A 17,595-nucleotide genomic window follows, 5' to 3' on the forward strand; every position below is an offset into this window, starting at 1 on the left:
TTTCTTTTCTTCTACTTGGTTTAGGATTGGTTTGCTGTTCATTTTCTAGCTTCTTCAGTTGATCCATTAGTTCTTTGATTTTGGCTCTTTCTTCCTTTTTAATATATGCGTTTAGTGCTATAAATTTCCCCCTTAGCACTGCTTTTGCTGCATCCCATAGGTTTTGGTATGTTGTGTTCTCATTTTCATTCATCTCTATATATTTAGCAATTTCTCTTGCTATTTCTTCGTTAACCCACTGATTGTTTAGGAGTGTGTTGTTTAACCTCCAGGTATTTGTGAATTTTCTAAGTCTCTGATGGTTATTGACTTCTAATTGTATTCCATTGTGGTCAGAGAATGTGCTTTGAATAATTTCAATCTTTTTAAATTTATTGAGGCTTGTTTTATGTCCCAGCATATGATCTATTCTGGAGAAAGTTCCGTGAGCACTAGAAAAGTATGTGTATCCTGGTGATTTGGGATGTAATGTCCTGTATATGTCTGTTAAATCTAATTCATTTATCAGATTGTTTAGGTTTTCAATTTCCTTATTGGTCTTCTGTCTGGTTGATCTATCTATAGGAGATAGTGATGTGTTGAAGTCTCCCACAATTATTGTGGAAACATCAGTTGCTTCCTTTAGTTTTGCCAGTGTTTCTCTCATGTATTTTGTGGCACCTTGATTGGGTGCATAGACATTTACGATTGTTATTTCTTCTTGTTGAATTGCCCCTTTTATTAGTATGTAGTGGCCTTCTTTGTCTCTCAAAACATCCCTGCATTTAAAGTCTATTTTATCTGAGATTAATATTGCTACACCTGCTTTCTTTTGGCTATAGCTTGCATGAAATATTTTTTTCCATCCTTTCACTTTCAGTTTCTTTGTGTCCCTGTGTCTAAGATGAGTCTCTTGTATGCAACTTATTGATGGTTCATTTTTTTTGATCCATTCTGCGAATCTATATCTTTTAATTGGGGAATTTAATCCATTTACATTCAACGTTATAACCGTGAAGGCATTTCTTGAATCAGCCATCTTATCCTTCGGTTTATGTTTGTCATATTTTTCCCCTCTCTCTATTAATATCCTTTATTGTACCCATACCGAATCTCTTTAGTACTGAACCTTTCTCCAAGTCTCTCTGTCCTTTCTTTGTTTCTCTGTCTGTAGGGCTCCCTTTAGCATCTCCAGTAGGGCAGGTCTCTTGTTAGCAAAGTCTCTCAGCATTTGTTTGTCTGTGAAAAATTTAAGCTCTCCCTCAAATTTGAAGGAGAGCTTTGCTGGATAAAGTATTCTTGGCTGGAAATTTTTCTCACTCAGAATTTTAAATATATCGTGCCACTGCCTTCTTGCCTCCATGGTGGCTGCTGAGTAGTCACTACTTAGTCTTATGCTGTTTCCTTTGTATGTGGTGAATTGCTTTTCTCTTGCTGCTTTCAGAACTTGCTCCTTCTCTTCTGTGTTTGACAGTGTGATCAGAATATGTCTCGGAGTGGGTTTATTTGGATTTATTCTATTTGGAGTTCACTGAGCATTTATGATTTGTGTATTTATGTTGTTTAGAAGATTTGGGAAGTTTTCCCCAACAATTTCTTTGAATACTCTTCCTAGACCTTTACCTTTTTCTTCCCCTTCTGGAACACCAATGAGTCTTATATTCGGATGTTTCATATTATCTATCATATCCCTGAGGTCCATTTCGATTTTTTTAATTTTTTTCCCCATTCTTTCTTTTATGCTTTCATTTTCCATTCTGTCATCTTCCAGGTCACTGATTCGTTGTTCAACTTCCTCTAGTCTTGTACTATGAGTGTCCAGAATCTTTTTAATTTGGTCAACAGTTTCTTTAATTTCCATAAGATCATCCATTTTTTTTATTTAGTCTTGCAATGTCTTCTTTATGCTCTTCTAGGGTCTTCTTGATATCCTTTGTATCCCGTACTATGGTCCCTTCACCCCTTTGTATTCTCCTTTGTCCTCTGAATCTGTTGCCTCTCCTCTTATTCCTAGAAATCATAAGCCTGCTTTTGATGTTGGCACTAACTGTTAGGCAGGAGAGTAGGTGGGAACCCCTAGGTTAGCAGGGAGTGGTTGCTGAGACTGGGTAAGAGAAGTCTGATAGAGCCAAATAAGGCCCACATCTGAAAAGTCTAAGAGGGTCTTGGCTTCAGGTGGGTCAGATCTAATTCTTGTTTTGAAAATGAGAGAATTAAAATGCTTTTTTATTCAGCCCTGGAGAAAGCAGCTTTTCTTCTCATTCACAACTCTTTGGAAACAAGAGCTAGACAGAGCCATGTCTTTAAGCCATGCATGTAGCCTGAAACAGAGAAGTATTTCATCTCTCTCTTAATGCTATTATAAGAAAAATCATAGTACCATGCAACTGACACTTGGCTCCTGTCTCAGGGACACAATAGTGTTGTAGGACTGGTGCAATTCAGAAAATGTCTAAAGGGGGAGCTCTTCCTTGGCTCTAGTTGATTGCTGGCATGAAGGAATGGGGACATATTGTTTCCAATAGCGATTAGAAATCTAGATTTTTATGAGAAATCTGCATTTTCTAATTATTGGTAGCTATTTCTATTTAAAAACTCTTAACAACAATACACCAGCTGGGCCAAGTGAACATTTGTGCAGGCTGGATTCAAAATAGAAGCCTCCAGTAGGCAACTTTTGAACCAGATAACTCTCTTTCAGGAGCCCTTGGAGAGAGGCCAGCAGGATTCAGCCTTTGTGATTAGCAGGGAGGAGAGGGCTGGGGGAATAGAGAGCAAGGGGGGTAGAGACAAAGCAAAAGCAGTAGCAAGCAAGCCCTATTATCTGCTATCTTGCACCTGTCGCGGCTGCCAACCAGGTGGCTCTTGTGTGGCCTAGAATACAGGAAAATGTAGGCAAGAATGCCATGGTGAGCCAGTTCTTTTAAAAGTTCACAGTCTCAGTTCCTTGCCCGTATGTGCCTGAAGCCCTGTTGTATAAGGGCTGTGTACAGAGTTCGACAACCTTTTCATTCTTTTCTTGAGGCAGACAAATGGATGCAGCCATGGCTTGTTCTTACTACTTGGGCAAGGACTGGAAAAAGGGCAAAGACAACCCGCAACTCCAGAGGCCAAATTCAGGGTCAGTTTTCTCTCCCTAGTTAACATTAACCTTTAGGTAAACAGAGCCACTCCTCCTCCTTGAGGGCTCGGTAAACAGGAGCTGTTGTGGTGGAGGGCTAGGGGAGTGGAGCTGGCCGTTTTACCTGCATGGAAGGAAAAAGTCCAAGGTCAAGATTTCATGCACATTAGCCCTCTTGAATTTTGCCAAGAATGTTCCTGTTCACTGGGAATGATCGACTCACAGGGCCCAGGTTTCATCTGTCAGTTGCGCTGAGCACAACCTCGCTCCCTGCTCAGGTGTCACCACAAAGGGCCTGAGGGTAAGCTGCAGCCTTCTTCAGCAAGAGGGAACAAAGTGGCAATCTTCAGATGACTTAATTCTGCCCTCTCTCTTGGGGTGGTTGTGAGCATTTAATGAGATCATGTGTATGGAAATGCTTTGAAAAGCCTAATGCAGGATACCCATATATGGGCTTATTATTAAATTATTCATAGATAGCCTCCACAGTTAGATGGCTCCCACCACCCACTTTGGTTTAGAATAGGGCCAGAGGGAGGTGGAAGGGTGCAATAACATTAACCGCATAGCTGTAGGGTACAAAAGTTGTCTAGAATTAGCAAGTTTGGGTGCAGAGGGGAGGTGATTCCTAAGAGATCAGGCTGCTCTGGTGAACCTGGTATTGCATATTGCTAAAGGTAGTCCAAATTGTTGGAATCCCTCTGGGAAACAATATGGTGATATATATCAACATGGCATATCAATAGATAGAAGATAGGTAGGTAGACAGATAGATAGATGCACACATACACACACCAGAAACTATATAATTTTCATATTCACTAACCTAATAATCCCAATTCTAGATATTTGTCATAAGAAAATAATCCTAAAAAAGTAAAAAGCCCTCTATACATGAAAGTGTTCATTTTAGAACTATGTATGTGATGTAAAAATTGGAAGCAACTTACATTTCCAGCAACAGGGCAATGGTTGGTTAAATTCAAGGACATTACTGCAGTGGAATATTACAGAGTCATTAAAAACTAGAAACACATAAACTTTGCCTCAGCTAAAGTGATGTTCAGGATATCAATGTAAGTGGCAAAAAGCAGATACAGAATTGTTTATGTATTATGATTACAATTGTAAAAAATGATAATCTTAGAAACTAAGAATAAAAGACAATACACAAAGTTGCTATATTAGGCTACAGGTGATTTCCCACCCTAGCCCATTTTCCAAACTTCCTTTAATGTTATATCAATAATAATAATAAATTAAGTTTTTTAAAAAGCTGAAGAAGTTTGGAAGGAAGAACAGATAGTAAGTTGCAAGAGGACTGCAGGCATCAAAGAAGAGGGATTGAAATGGTGAGGAAGATTTAGGAGGTGAGGAGAGGAGGGGAGAGCACCAGAAAGTTGGTTTTATGTCACAAGAACCATGGATGTAAAAGGATTATGAATCAATTAATTGTGCCTGGCTACTTCTGGATTACCCAGAGGTAGAGCAGGCACATTCCTCAGGATGAAGCAGGAGCATTAAACCTCCACCACCACCACCACCTTGTTTTTGTTTTTGTTTTTTTTTTGGATATTAGTTGAAATTTCAAACAAACATCAAAGAAGTCGTAATGTGTGGCAGTGTGAGAACTCACTGGGTTTCCTTATATGTATTTATGGTTTAGCATTGTTTTTATTTTTAATTGGATGATGAGGGAGACCCCATAGCCTTTTCTGTGGTTGGGGCCTCTGAATATCTACATCTGGCCCTGGGCTGGAATCTTATTGTTAAGTCAGCTACAAATTAGTCCTGTTCTCCATGAATGACAGTTGCATTAACTTTTATGCAAACAGATTGCTACTGTGGACATACAATGCAACGTTGCAAGTGTTAACAAGGACTCCTCAGAGCACGTCACCTACACCTTCTGGGACTAACTCCCTCACCTAGGAAGCCTGGCACTTGGTTCTGAGTGGCTGTCTCCAGACACTGACTTGCTTTAATAATAAGATTGTTTACCAGGTGGTGCATGCCTAGCATCTCAGATTGCTCCTCCAAGTCTCAGGAGGGCAAAACCAAAGCCTGGGTTGGCTGAGCGAGTCCCCAAGGTCATAGACAGTGACAAAAGGTAGCATCAGCTCCCTCCTCGAGCTTGCACCAACTGTGGAGTTTGGGTGGCACTTTATAAATCACATCCTGTTGCTTTGCCTTGGAACCCTGGTTCACCACCCTCATGAGCAAGGGAGGGGGTCCCCCTGCAGGTGGATCCATGTAACTACCGCTTCCTTTTCCCTCTTTCCAGAGGGGCTGGGCATTTCCCCAGAGCCTCCTCCCAACCCAAGGAGATGCTGCCGTTCTTGACTTTGGAAGGCAAAGAAGGGTCAGATTCAGAAGAGAAGATGGACAGTTTCATAGAAGATCAAAGAGAAGTCATCACCCTGGCTTTTGTGAGAGAGAACACTGGGACACAAAAAGGGCTTCAGAACGTCCAGCAGCAAGGCAAGAAGAAGAAAAAGAAAAAGAGGTAAGGACTGAAATATGGGAAGTGGGGACCTATGTTGGTGAGAACAGGAGGGACCTGGAGGGAGGTGGACCTTGGCTGCTAAACAGAGAGTAAAGGAGAAGGACTGCAGAAATTGTGTTGACATTGTCAAAATCACACCACTCTCAGCTCATATAAATATTATCCACTTTTGATGATCTGTTTCATAGAATCAAATAATGGTGTATATAATCTAAAAACCACACCTTGCATTTAGAATGCCTTTTTTCTTAAATGGCTGGATTGGGAGAGAGGGTTTCCATGTTTTTTAAAAAGTGCTTATTGTCCTGGGAATTCAGTACACTTTAAATATAACAGAAGAGCACCAACATATTAGGATCTGACTGCAACTTCTACGTTGCAGTGCTTGTTTAATATTTCGGCATGCCTTACTGCATTCTGGGGGAAAATTAATCACCCCTCAGTCTAATTGACATCTAAAAGCTTGCCCACTTATTAACTCACGGCTTCCCCTAATGGCAGAAAGATGAGGGAGACAATTAAGTGTTTTGGCCAAAATGATGTTCAATTCTTGTCCCTCATGGGCCATTGGAGTAAAGGATTGAGGAGGTGATGATATTAATATGAAGCTGCAGGCAAAATTAGCTATAACTGCAATATAGAATTTCTACCTCTTGGGCAGAGTAACAGTACTCTGATTCTATTTTTGTCTGCCCTTTGCATCTGGGTCTTCAGTAATGGAAAAGGCTAAATCAGGCTTAGAGTGGTAGAGGATCAGGCCACCCAACAGGTTGAGTTTGATGCAGCTCCACCTTGGACAGCACGTTTCTGGGTGTAATCTCTTTTTCTGGCAAATATGTCTGTCTCTGTCTTGCTGCTTTCCTTTTTCTCTTTTCCAGATGATTGGTGATCAATCTATCTAGCTGCCGATATGAGAGTGGTGAGCATCTGCATTCAAGCAATCTATGATGGGGACCCACTGATTTCCCCCAAAGAGTTGGGAAGGGTTACTTTGTGTACTCTTAAAGTTGAAAGGGGGTGTTTCCAAATCCCCTTCTTTGGTTCTCATAGCTTAAGTATTGAGGGGTTTGGGAATCTCATTCCAAGCATCATGGGTTTTGACCACAATGGTATGTACTTCAACTACCTGTAATTCTTGCATGTGATGATTTAGGGATATGATTGATAGCTATTGCTGTAGTCTATGGCTCTCTTTCAGAGCACAAGTTATAAAGCAGCAGTCCACATGCTGAATGCAGCCTACAGACCCACTTTGTACCACAGGGCATGGTGTTTGGCATTGTTGTTATTTTAAATGTGAATTTGAATGACCTAGGCTGGCTGTGTACTCTCCTGGTCACCTCAGGCACTTCCCTCTTCCCTGACTCTTGAAGACATTTGTGTTTGTGTTGGAGTCAACTCCCATTTATTCATATTCACAAGGATGGGGGAAAACGATGTGATAGCAAGTATATGAAATACATTTGTGTCACTTTTTTTCTACCAATTTACCTCACTAATTAAGCTTGGCTCTGGCTCATGTTAAGAGTTAGTTTGTATTTCCTGGACATTCGGTGGCTTTGTGTTTGGAGGAGAGTCAGAGGTCTGCTTACTGGTGAAGGCAAGCCACAGCAGGTAAAACATTCATCACAGATAACCTTCTGTGAGGATCATTGAACATAGGCTGTATTCTTCCATAGCTTTCTATTCTCCATGTTCCTTTCTCGGCAATGGTGCATGGCCAGACAGGGGAAGCGGGATGCCAGTCCCAAGGAGATGGGTTCTTTTGCTTAAGTGCTCCAGGAGCACCTAAAAACATAACCTGCCCACCCCATGCTCCTCACCTTGCTTGCTAGACTAAGGTCTTTCTTTCTCCAACACCGCTGCAGTGCGTAGGGCTGCCCAACAGTATGGCCTTCGAGAGGGAGGGGAGAACGATGACTGGACTCTCTACTGGACAGACTACTCAGTGTCACTGGAGCGAGTGATGGAAATGAAAAGCTACCAGGTATTTGGGCCACAGCTGGTCCTCAGTATAAGCATGGCATCTGCCCAACCAGGGAGCGAAGAGCACTCTCATGTCCCTCCACTGGTCACGAATCCTGGCTTCCTTTGCAGAAAATCAATCACTTCCCTGGGATGAGTGAAATCTGCCGCAAGGACTTGCTGGCCAGGAATATGAACCGCATGCTAAGGATGTTCCCTAAAGATTTCTGCTTTTTCCCTAGGACCTGGTGTCTCCCTGCTGAGTGAGTGTTGACTTGTGTTCCCATCTCCAATCCCACCCCCAATTTACATTTCCCTCTTGCCCCTGAATCCCTGATTGCTAATTCCCTTCCCTCCTCTCTCTTTGTTGTTCAGGAAGAGGAAAGACAAAGGGGAGTCTAAGGTTGAGAAAACCCAAGGCTCTGCCTATAAAATTGGATGACATTTGGGGGCTAGATGCCTTGAAGCATTAAGTGGAACTGGGATGAGTTTGTTCCAACCTTGAATGCTGTTGATTTTGAACTCAAATGTATAATTGATTTGTTCTAACATCTCACTGTGCAGTGTCTGAATTTTTAAGGACCAGGAGCACTTCCACAGGGAGAGGGGTGGTGGTTAAGGCCAGATCAGGAGTAGGGAGGGGTGCCTGGCCTCTGTTTCATGGCAGCACCATGGGTGGTATGCAGCCCTTCCCCTTCTCTGGTCTCACTTTATCTATCTTGAAACTGGGCATCCATTCCTGGTATGTGAAATGCTCTGGACCACACCACAAAGAAACAGGAGAAATGTGAGATGACATGAATGTGACCTGGGCTGCAATCTGGGGGGGTAGTCAGTGAAGCATTACCATCAGAATTATGCTCTAATGGCAAGGGAACCGGAGGAATCCTGCCACCTTCTCTCCACCCAGCTTGCCCCAGCCAATACCAGGAGCTCCGGGGTGCCAAGCTGCTCCTTAGCTTATCAGAACAAGTTTCGTGCTTAGCAGCAACCAAGAAGAAAATAGTCAGGTCAACAGGAACCTCCAGATTTCATGGCCACTGAGGAATACCAGTTAAATGACTTCCTCTATGGTCACAGGGTTCCTTTGAGTTCAAATACAAAACAAGAAGTATAGCAAGACTGAGACTTGTCATCCTTTAATTTGGTGTCTTTATTTCTTCTGAATATACTCTCTTCAAGGTAAATTCTAAGATATTCTTTGCCCTCCCACACTCTGACTGAAGTAGAAGTGTTAACTGAGGCCCAGAGGGAGGAAGAGACTGCCCCAAGTTCACATCACTCATCAGGTCTTAAGCCAGATCCAGAACTCCCCGTCTCCTATCTACAAACCCAAGAAGCCAAACTACCTGGGTCACAGCCACCTTTAAAGGGGTGCACAGTGCATATCAGCACTTTGCCTGCAATTATGTCATTTAACTAACCATCTTACAAGATAGGCATAATTATCCTCATTGTATAGATGATGAAATTGAGGCTTAGAGAAGTCAAGTCACTTACATAGGGTTACACAGCTAATCAGTGGGTTTAAATCCAGGCCTGAATTCCCCCCAGAGTCCACACCCTTTCCACTGTATACTTGACTATCTCTCCTGTTGCCAGATTCTGGGCATCTATCTGTCAGTGCCAGAACTTCTCTCACATTTGATAGCTTTTCTTTCTTTCTTTTTTTTTTTTTTTTTTTTTCATAAAGAGCTAGCCTTCCTTTTCCTTGCTCCCCAGCTAAAAGTGTATCTCGTTCCCTCTCTGCTCTGGTAGTTGGGGAGATTTGCAGAGCTACAGCAGGTCAAGAAAAAATAAGACGTACATTTGTAAGCCGGATTCAGGCTGCCAAGGGAGAGGTATATTCATCACCCGGTCGGTGAAAGAAATCAAACCAGGGGAGGATCTGATCTGTCAGCTCTATATTTCAAAGGTACTTCCTCATTGTAATCATTTATCACCCATGGCAAACTTCAGGCTCTAGTGCCACTAGACGGAATGTGAAATGGAGGCATGGGGAGTGGAACTGAAACTGAGTCCTGCCTTCTCCTTTGGACTTTGTTAGACCCAAGCCTTCTGACCAAGGGTGCTGAGATGGACCTGGGACAGAGTGTCCTTCACCCTGCTAGCCATTCTTGTACTCTTGTCAGTGGTTCTGGTCATACCAGGCTGGCCTCTTTCCTACAACAGATAGCAACTTGGAGAGGACCTTTGGTTTTGGAGGCTTTGGCTCGTTTGGGGGTGGGAGGCAGTCCTGGAGACATACTGGTAACCAGCGTTACTCCCTGACTAGAGGTCAGAGGTTATAGTTGCTTAAGCTCATTGCAGGGAGAGAGCCTTCTAGAAGTGTGTGGAGGGGAAAGAATGGTCTCCCTGGGACAGGAACAGCTAGGAGACAGCATTGTGGGAGAATTCTAGCAAAACTGTGGTAATAATGTAGTTCTGGATGGTGACAATATGTCCTTCATTTAAGGACTTTTTAATGTTACTTTTAGTTGCCAAGGCACCTCATAGAGGTGGTTGCTTGTGCCAACTGGGAGTCAGGAAACAGGAACAGTGTGGTTTAGTGACTTCCTCAAGGTCACATGTCAGGACAGAGTCTAAATCCCCTCATCCTCTTTCTCAACCCTGGCCAAGCCTGCCTGCCCGTTATGACATTAGACGGTTTGGGGGCTAGTAACTTTCAAGTTTCAGTTTCTCCTCTGATGCTTGTGTGTCTTCTGTTCTCTCCTCCCAGCCCTTTATCATTGATGGGTTCAAATTTGACCTACGGATCTATGTGCTGGTGACATCTTGTGACCCTCTCAGGATTTTTGTGTACAATGAAGGACTTACCCGCTTTGCTACGACCTCTTACTCCTACCCTTGCTCAGACAACCTGGTGAGCTAAGTGGATGCACCACCTAACCCCACCCCTTGGCAAGATCAAAAATCTTAGTTAAATCCGTCTTCTCAAAACGTGGGTATGGCTATCGCTTTTTGAGCACTTACTATTGCCAGGTTGCATAGGTTCTCTCATTTTACCCTCACAGGAGCCCTCAGAAATAGGGATTATTATCCCCATTTTATAGATGAGGAAATCAAGGTGCAGGGAGTGTAAGGAACTTGTCCCAAGTCACACAGTTATGAAGAGGTGAGTCTGGGACTAGCAGCCAGATCTGCCTGTATCCAAGGCCTTGGGCAAGGCCCTCCCAGGGCTCCAGGAGGAATTGGGAGTCTCTTTGTAAACTCCAGATCATAGGATACTGCTTCCTGCTTCCTGTGTTTTACCAGTTGAAATAAATCCTAGGTTCTTCCCTTTCTTTCCTATCCCTTTAAGCCCCAGAGCCATGGGAGGGAGTCATGGGTGGAAGCAGGAGGCCTGCCCTTCCTGCCTGGCTCCACAGACTTGTGTCTCTTTTCCCAGGATGACATCTGCATGCACCTGACTAATTATTCCATTAATAAGCACAGTTCAAATTTCATTCGAGATGCTCACTCTGGCAGCAAGAGGTAAGGAAGTAGCTTCATTTTATTTTCCCTTCCCAGTCAACCTCAGAACTGCTCTCTGGAATCCTACCCAAACCCTATCAGTCCCCATATGTGTTTCCATCCTGGGTCATATGTCTCAGAAAATATCTCTCTGCCTCTAAGCCCAGAACAGACACTTTCCCCTTGGCCCTCTGGGATGTTAATCATTAAAAGAAGGCCACGTTGTAAACCCTAGGAGGCTGGGAGGAGGAGAGATAAACATGAACTGTTTCCTAGCAGGATACACATAACACACCAAAACATACTCTTTCTACAGTTGGCCCTTCTGATTTTCCCAAATCAATAGATGTTTATGGATTGCTAGTCTGCCACATGGGAAGGACCTGCCAGGAAGTTTTTCCCTGGCCTGTGGTTCCCCTACTCCATTAGACATTCTCCAGTTATGTGTCACAATGACTTGGTGTGACGTGGCCTGGGGCTAGCTGGCTTTTAGGATTCTCCAGAAAAAGGGGGACAACTGAGAGGAATTCATGAGCGTATCTTCACAAAGGGGTTTTCACATTCATGGTATCTTCTCCTTGTGTCTCATTTGAGTTTTGAGAAAAAGGAGAACTGAAAAATCTGAACATGACCAGGCAAAAGGGGAAACAGAATGGAGCAAGTATTTATGGAGGCCTCATAAATGTGCTTTGTGTACATTTTTTGTTTGGTTAAATTTTCACACCTAGCAAAGGCAGCATTAACCTACCCTTTGTAGGTGGAGAAGCTATGACACCATCTCCATCTTCCAGATGAGGAAACTGAGTCTCTAAGAGCTTAAGTTGCCCAAAGTCACACAGCTATGAATACTAGAGTGGGACCTCTAGGTCTGTCTGTCTCCGAAGCTCATGCCCTTCCTACTGCACCAGGCTTCACAGGACTAATAAATAGGTTGGCTTCAATCAGTTTGGCTTGAATGCATCGGAGGCACATGAATTTCATAATGTCCGCAGTGGCAGAGTTCCAAAAAGCAAATGGCAAATCACTAGGTTAAGCCTGCTTGAAGGGGATGTGTTAAGCCTGGGGAGGAGACAATCTTCCCCTTTCTCAGAGGACACTCATCTTGCCTGAGGTCCTCCCAGCCTCCTCTCCCCGCTGGACTGCGGGCACTGGCTGAGCCTCCTGCACTGTTGCACGTCGAGGATGGAGCCTCAGGAGGCCTGGCTTCTCATCCTGGCTCTGATGCTTGCCAGCCCAGTAAGCTTGAGTCACTTCATCTCTCTGTTCCTCCATTTCTTGTTCTGTAAAATGAAGTCAGTGAGACTAGTCCCCCTGCCCTGCCCACTTCATAGGGTCAGTGCTGGCGGTTACTGTTACTTTTCCTTATTCTAAGGTTGTGGCACTGAAGGGCCCTCATCACCCTCTTAAGAGAGCTGACGCACTAACTGCAGGCTTTGGGGCCCTCAAGCCGTGAAGGAGGGGGCATAGCAGGGTGGCAGGACTAAGGCAAGGTGGGGGGGGACTTCAAGTACTGTTCTGCCATGTTTTATTCCCCCTCCCTCCCTGCTCTTCCTTCTCCTCATCTCCCTTGCTCCACAGGCCTGTCCTCACCCTTCAGCCCTTCTCCATCCACCTCTCTCTGCTGAAGCAGTTGTTTCCTCTCATGGCCTCAGCCCTCTGTCCCGAGCTCCAGACCCATCTCTCCTCAGCTCCATCTGGATGTCCCTCTGTTGCCTCCAACTCAGCATTGCCCAATGTGAATGCATTTTCTCTCCTTGCTCCCACCCCAACATCCCAAACCGGTTCTCCTGCCCAACCTCCCCATTTCTACTTTGCAATCCCTGGGATTAGGGAGTTTGGAATCATCTTGGACATTTCCTCTTTCAGCAAGTCATTCAGTCCTGATGGTTCCTCCTTCCAGTGTCTCAAGTGAAGACCTGGACGGCTACACCAGCCTCCCTGCTCATCTCCCGAGCTCTAGGCACTTCTGCTTAACCTCTCTGTGCCTCCATTTCTCATCACTAAAACAAAATAATAAAACATGAACACCAGCTGGCCTGCCTACCAGATACACCGTGAGGATCTAGTGAGATGATGTGTGTGAATGGGCGTCAATAACCAGAACCCCTATGCAAGCAGAGGCTGTTATTATTCTACATTCTGTACACTTATTACTTCCACTATCAGGAAACCAGTGTGGCTCCCAGGTGCCTAGAGCATCACATTCAAACTCCTCTGCCCATCTACTATAATTTGACCAGACCCCATTTGCCACTAGTATTTCTACAACACAAACAGTCTATTGTTAAGCGCTTGCCATATGCCAGGCACTGTTCTAAGCAATTTACATGCCTCACCCCATTTAATCCTCGCAACAATACTATGAAGTAGGCTTTATTTTCCTCATCCCTATTTTGCATATGAGGAAGTGGAGACACAGAAGGGTAAAGTAACTTGCCCCAGGTTGCACAGCTAGGAAATGGTAGAACTGGGATTTAAACCCAGGCTGTCCGTGCTCCTTTCCGCTATGCCATACTGCCTGTGCTATTTATTCACTCCAAGGCATTCTGCCAGGGCACTTTCTTTTGCCCATATTTCATATACAGGCCTTGCTCATTCCCACCTCGCCACCTTTGCTCAGCTCCAACCTAAGAGCGGGGAAAACATCCTTAAAAGCTCTTCTTCTGTCACACTAAGCATTATGTAGCCTTCTCTGATCTGATTCTATGTTCTGGTCCAGTCCTAGATGGTAAAACCCATCTTCTCTTTGGGCCTCTGCTTCATCACCTACCAGCTGAGAGGGTTGGGTTCCATCTGTAAGGACAAGCCTTGGAGTCTGAGTCTAACCACCCACAGTAACATTTCCATCTCTGAACTCCTACCTCCTTATAGTCAATTTCAGCTGTAGCCCATTACTATTCTTTTTGCTTGGGGCCTGTGTTCGTCTTGTGCCCCCAAATGTGCTTAAGCTCCTTCAGGGTTGGAATCGTGCCCTGACCTGTGTGCTTCCCATGTCACCTGGCAGGGTTCTTCTTTTCTTGTCCCCTTTCCCTCTTCCTTTCTTCCTTTTCCTCCTCCCCATCCTTTGGGACAGTCTGATTCTCATACTAACTGCCTCTTCTGCCCTAATCATGAGGGCAGGAAATTCCCCACTGGGCTGCAAATTAAGTAGGGGTGGTGTGCTCTTGTCATAATGAAGAAGATAGAAAGATGGAAAACCTGGCAGAAGCCGGGGCAGAGACCATGCCATCTTCATCATTCATTTCCAAGGCCCAGCAGAGTATCCAGCACATAGCTGGTGTGTTAAATTGAATTGACCAACCACTTGGCATTATGAAATTACATAGCAATGTATATTCATTGCAATATGCCTGAGTCATCAAGAAAAGGTTATGTTGCATTTTGTACCCTCTGTTATAAGAAGCCAGGGAAGTGTATAATCTATTTCAGGAAGATTTATTTCCAATTAGGCAAATTAAAGACATTTTTTTGCACTTGAAATGGTTGACTTCAAGCAATCCGGAAAATTCATTTATGTGCAACGCTCCATTCCCTGGCAATGGCAGATAAAGGAGGTTGACCTCTATATTGAGAGGTCTTTGCTTATCTATCTTTATAGAAATGCATTCTTAGTTTCAAATGTGTGTTGACTCCCCAAATGGCCTTCAGGCTTCCCATGACATAGGTGGCAGTTTTTTGGTATCCCCTCATTGCATGAAGCTTTGCTGTACAGCGGGTACTTAGCAAATGATTGCTGGCAGGCCCACCCTGCTTCCTCCTTTTTTACCCCAAGGGCTGGGGTCACTGAGCTTTTCAAACTGCCTGCGTGAGCCATGTCTCCTGTCTTCTTCATTCTCCTCTCCACTATTCACACCCTGCATCTTCTCTCGTGTTTCCACTTCCCACTTTGGCTCTCTGTGAGGAAGTGCATGTGCGGGTAAGGCGGTGGGTGTCCATCCCCACCATCACCTCTTGGATCTGACAGATTTGCCCTCTCTCTGTATTGCCCCACTCAGGGCTGCTTGGAGCATCCACTGAGATATTTCCTCAAGAACCTCTCCACATGCTATAGATATCCTCCACTCTCCTCTGTGATAGGGTGACCGACCATCTCAGTTTGCTTGGGACTGAGGGGGTTCCTGGGATGTGTGACTTTCAAGGGCTAAAATTGGAACAGTTATGGCTTTCTCAGGATGGTTAGTCACCCTATCTGTGGAAATGCCCCAGGGTTGCTTTTTCCTTGTGGGAAGCCCCAAAACAAGATTTCTGTGTCTTTAATGTTCCCAGAATCCCCTCAGATGGCTGAGGTGGGACTCAAGTATCTGTGTTCTTAAAGTTTCCCCAATTCTAATGAATATTAAAGGCTGAGAAACCGTTGCCCCCAAAGCAAAACCATGTAGAATGTTTGTAGGTTTTTTGTTATGTTTTGTTTTTCTGTTTTGTCTTCTTAACTTCTTCTTTTAAAAAGTGTTTTGGTTTTGTTTGTTTTTTAAATCCATTAAGCTTTTTACCTGGGATACCCATTGCCTGCCCCAGCCCATGAGTGTTTTCTGAGTCACAGTGAAAGTGCCCAGGCCATATCTTATATGCCTTTATATCAGCCCCCACCCTCACTGGGCCTTAGAGAGACTTGAGAAGTGTGTACCTGTAACTCCAGCAGGCCCCTCCTGTGCTCACCCAGCCCTGGTGTCATCCTGACTCCTGAGTCTTCCTCCCCACTGCTTCTGGGGTCTTATCTTTCCCAGAAATTTCTGGTTTCCAGCAAGCCACAGCCTTAAAGACCAAAGGTCACAGCCCTCCCTCCTGACCTGTGGTTCCCTTGCAGGAAGCTCTCCACCTTCAACATCCACATGGAGAATCACGGCTACAACATGGAGCAGATATGGAGAGACATCGAGGATGTTATCATCAAGACAATCATCTCGGCCCACCCCATCATCAAGCATAACTACCATACCTGCTTCCCCAACCACACACTCAACAGTGCCTGCTTTGAAATCCTGGGCTTTGACATTTTGCTGGACCGCAAACTCAAACCCTGGCTGCTGGAGGTAGGGAGGTTTGGCTGAAGGGTGAAAACTGTCCCCTGTTACTGGGATCCACCACCTTCAGGGACTCCTGAAATCCAGGCTTACCTGATTGTTGTAATCAACTTCCTATGCCACTTCCTTCCATGGTGCTCACTGAGCCTGGGGCTTCTCTTTTAGCTGAGAAATGGCCACCAGAGGGGGGTAGATGGCAGGGAATTAGAGAATCCTTTCCGCCTTCTTGAGGGCCACCCAGCCTTGGAAACACAGATTTCCAGCACAGAGTGATTCTAAAGACAGGGTCACCTTTTGTAATAAAGTCATCTCCCGGAAAGGAGATGTTCTGCATCAAAGCTGGGTTGACGGGGTTGAATATGAGGCTGGAGTTGCCATGCCTGGCTCTCAAGGGCCTGGACCACTCATTTCCAAGCACCAACAGAGAGCAGCCTGGTGTCTGCTGCCACTGAGTGAGTTTCCTGCCTCCCCAGTCCCATGAGTTGGTGGGAGGAGGAAGAGGAGATTCTTTCTGGGTGGCTGCCTCTCTTCTTCCATTGGGCTTGTCCTCAGGGGCCCTCTTAGGGGCCATTCAGCATGCATTGGGGAAGAGCATGCAAAGAGCAAGCCAGAGGTGCTAGTACCAAGTGCCAACGACCCAGAGTCAGACTCCAGAGCTGAGAACTCAGAATTATAGATCAGATCCTAGGACCTTCCCTGCCTCCTTTCCAAACCCTTGCTCCCAGGAGTAGGTGGAAAGGAGGATATGGCTCTTTGGAGTGCTTATCCAAAGAGGAGAATTAGCCACCAGGAGCAAGCCTTTGGAAACTGCCAGCAATCTACAAAGGTCACACTGGAAGTCTAATAACTGTCTCTGGGCAGTATGGACTTCCCTGTGGGCAGCAATGAGTCCTCTCCCTCCTCCCACCCATCTCCCCCAACCCCCTATCTCAGGTCAGGCTCCTGAATGCATCACTCCTTTCTACTTCCTACCCCCAAGCTTGTCCATTTGGACTGCCCCCTTCTGTCCTGCTTTGTAGAGTGTGTAGCACACACGTGATAACACACACACAACAGATGGAATCAAAGAGAGGGCCACCCTGAGTGCTTCTGAAGTGAAAGTAGAAATAAAAGCTGTTTAAACTAGAGGGAATTCATCTTCCTCCTTCCCCACTGTGGCTCTAGTCCAGATCATCTCTGCTTTTCCTTCCATTTGCCTTGGTACCATGGCCCCTCAGTGGGCTTTGATAGCACTTTGGAAGCAGCATTTGGCCCTCACTTTCTGCTTTCACTCTGGAAAGTCCAACCCCAGCTGCCATCTTGCCGTCACAGGTCAACCACTCTCCAAGCTTCTCCACTGACTCCTGGTTGGATAAAGAGGTAAAAGACAATCTGTTGTATGACACCTTGGTCCTGATCAACCTAGGAACCTGTGACAAAAAGAAAGTCTTGGAGGAAGAAAGACAGCGGGGACGGTTCTTGCAGCAATGTCGTTCTCGGAAGACCAGGTACAGTAGCTCCTCCCAACCCAGGGACCCCATTATCTATGACTTCCTTGCTCCTAATAAGAC

At 45.0% G+C, this 17,595-nt stretch overlaps 1 protein-coding gene across 3 annotated transcripts in view; it reads left to right on the plus strand.

Moving 5' to 3' along the window:
- The first annotated feature begins 3,270 nt into the window (after positions 1 to 3,270).
- TTLL6 (tubulin tyrosine ligase like 6) overlaps positions 3,271 to 17,595 on the plus strand; it is a 32,397-nt gene continuing 18,072 nt past the window's right edge. Inside the window, exons 1-10 of one of the 3 annotated variants that reach the window (XM_037810368.1) lie at positions 3,271 to 3,401; positions 5,385 to 5,606; positions 6,485 to 6,525; positions 7,475 to 7,593; positions 7,704 to 7,834; positions 9,330 to 9,486; positions 10,291 to 10,434; positions 10,960 to 11,045; positions 15,829 to 16,054; positions 17,357 to 17,532. In XM_037810368.1, the coding sequence (XP_037666296.1) occupies positions 7,573 to 7,593; positions 7,704 to 7,834; positions 9,330 to 9,486; positions 10,291 to 10,434; positions 10,960 to 11,045; positions 15,829 to 16,054; positions 17,357 to 17,532 (941 nt within the window). In that variant the 5' untranslated portion in view covers positions 3,271 to 3,401; positions 5,385 to 5,606; positions 6,485 to 6,525; positions 7,475 to 7,572. Of the gene's footprint in view, positions 3,402 to 5,384; positions 5,607 to 6,484; positions 6,526 to 7,474; positions 7,594 to 7,703; positions 7,835 to 9,329; positions 9,487 to 10,290; positions 10,435 to 10,959; positions 11,046 to 15,828; positions 16,055 to 17,356; positions 17,533 to 17,595 lie in introns of those variants that run through there. The other 2 variants (XM_037810367.1, XM_037810369.1) reach the window with 2 other exon arrangements.

The sequence above is a fragment of the Choloepus didactylus genome, chromosome 18, assembly GCF_015220235.1.
Source record: "Choloepus didactylus isolate mChoDid1 chromosome 18, mChoDid1.pri, whole genome shotgun sequence".
Taxonomy (NCBI): domain Eukaryota; kingdom Metazoa; phylum Chordata; class Mammalia; order Pilosa; family Megalonychidae; genus Choloepus; species Choloepus didactylus.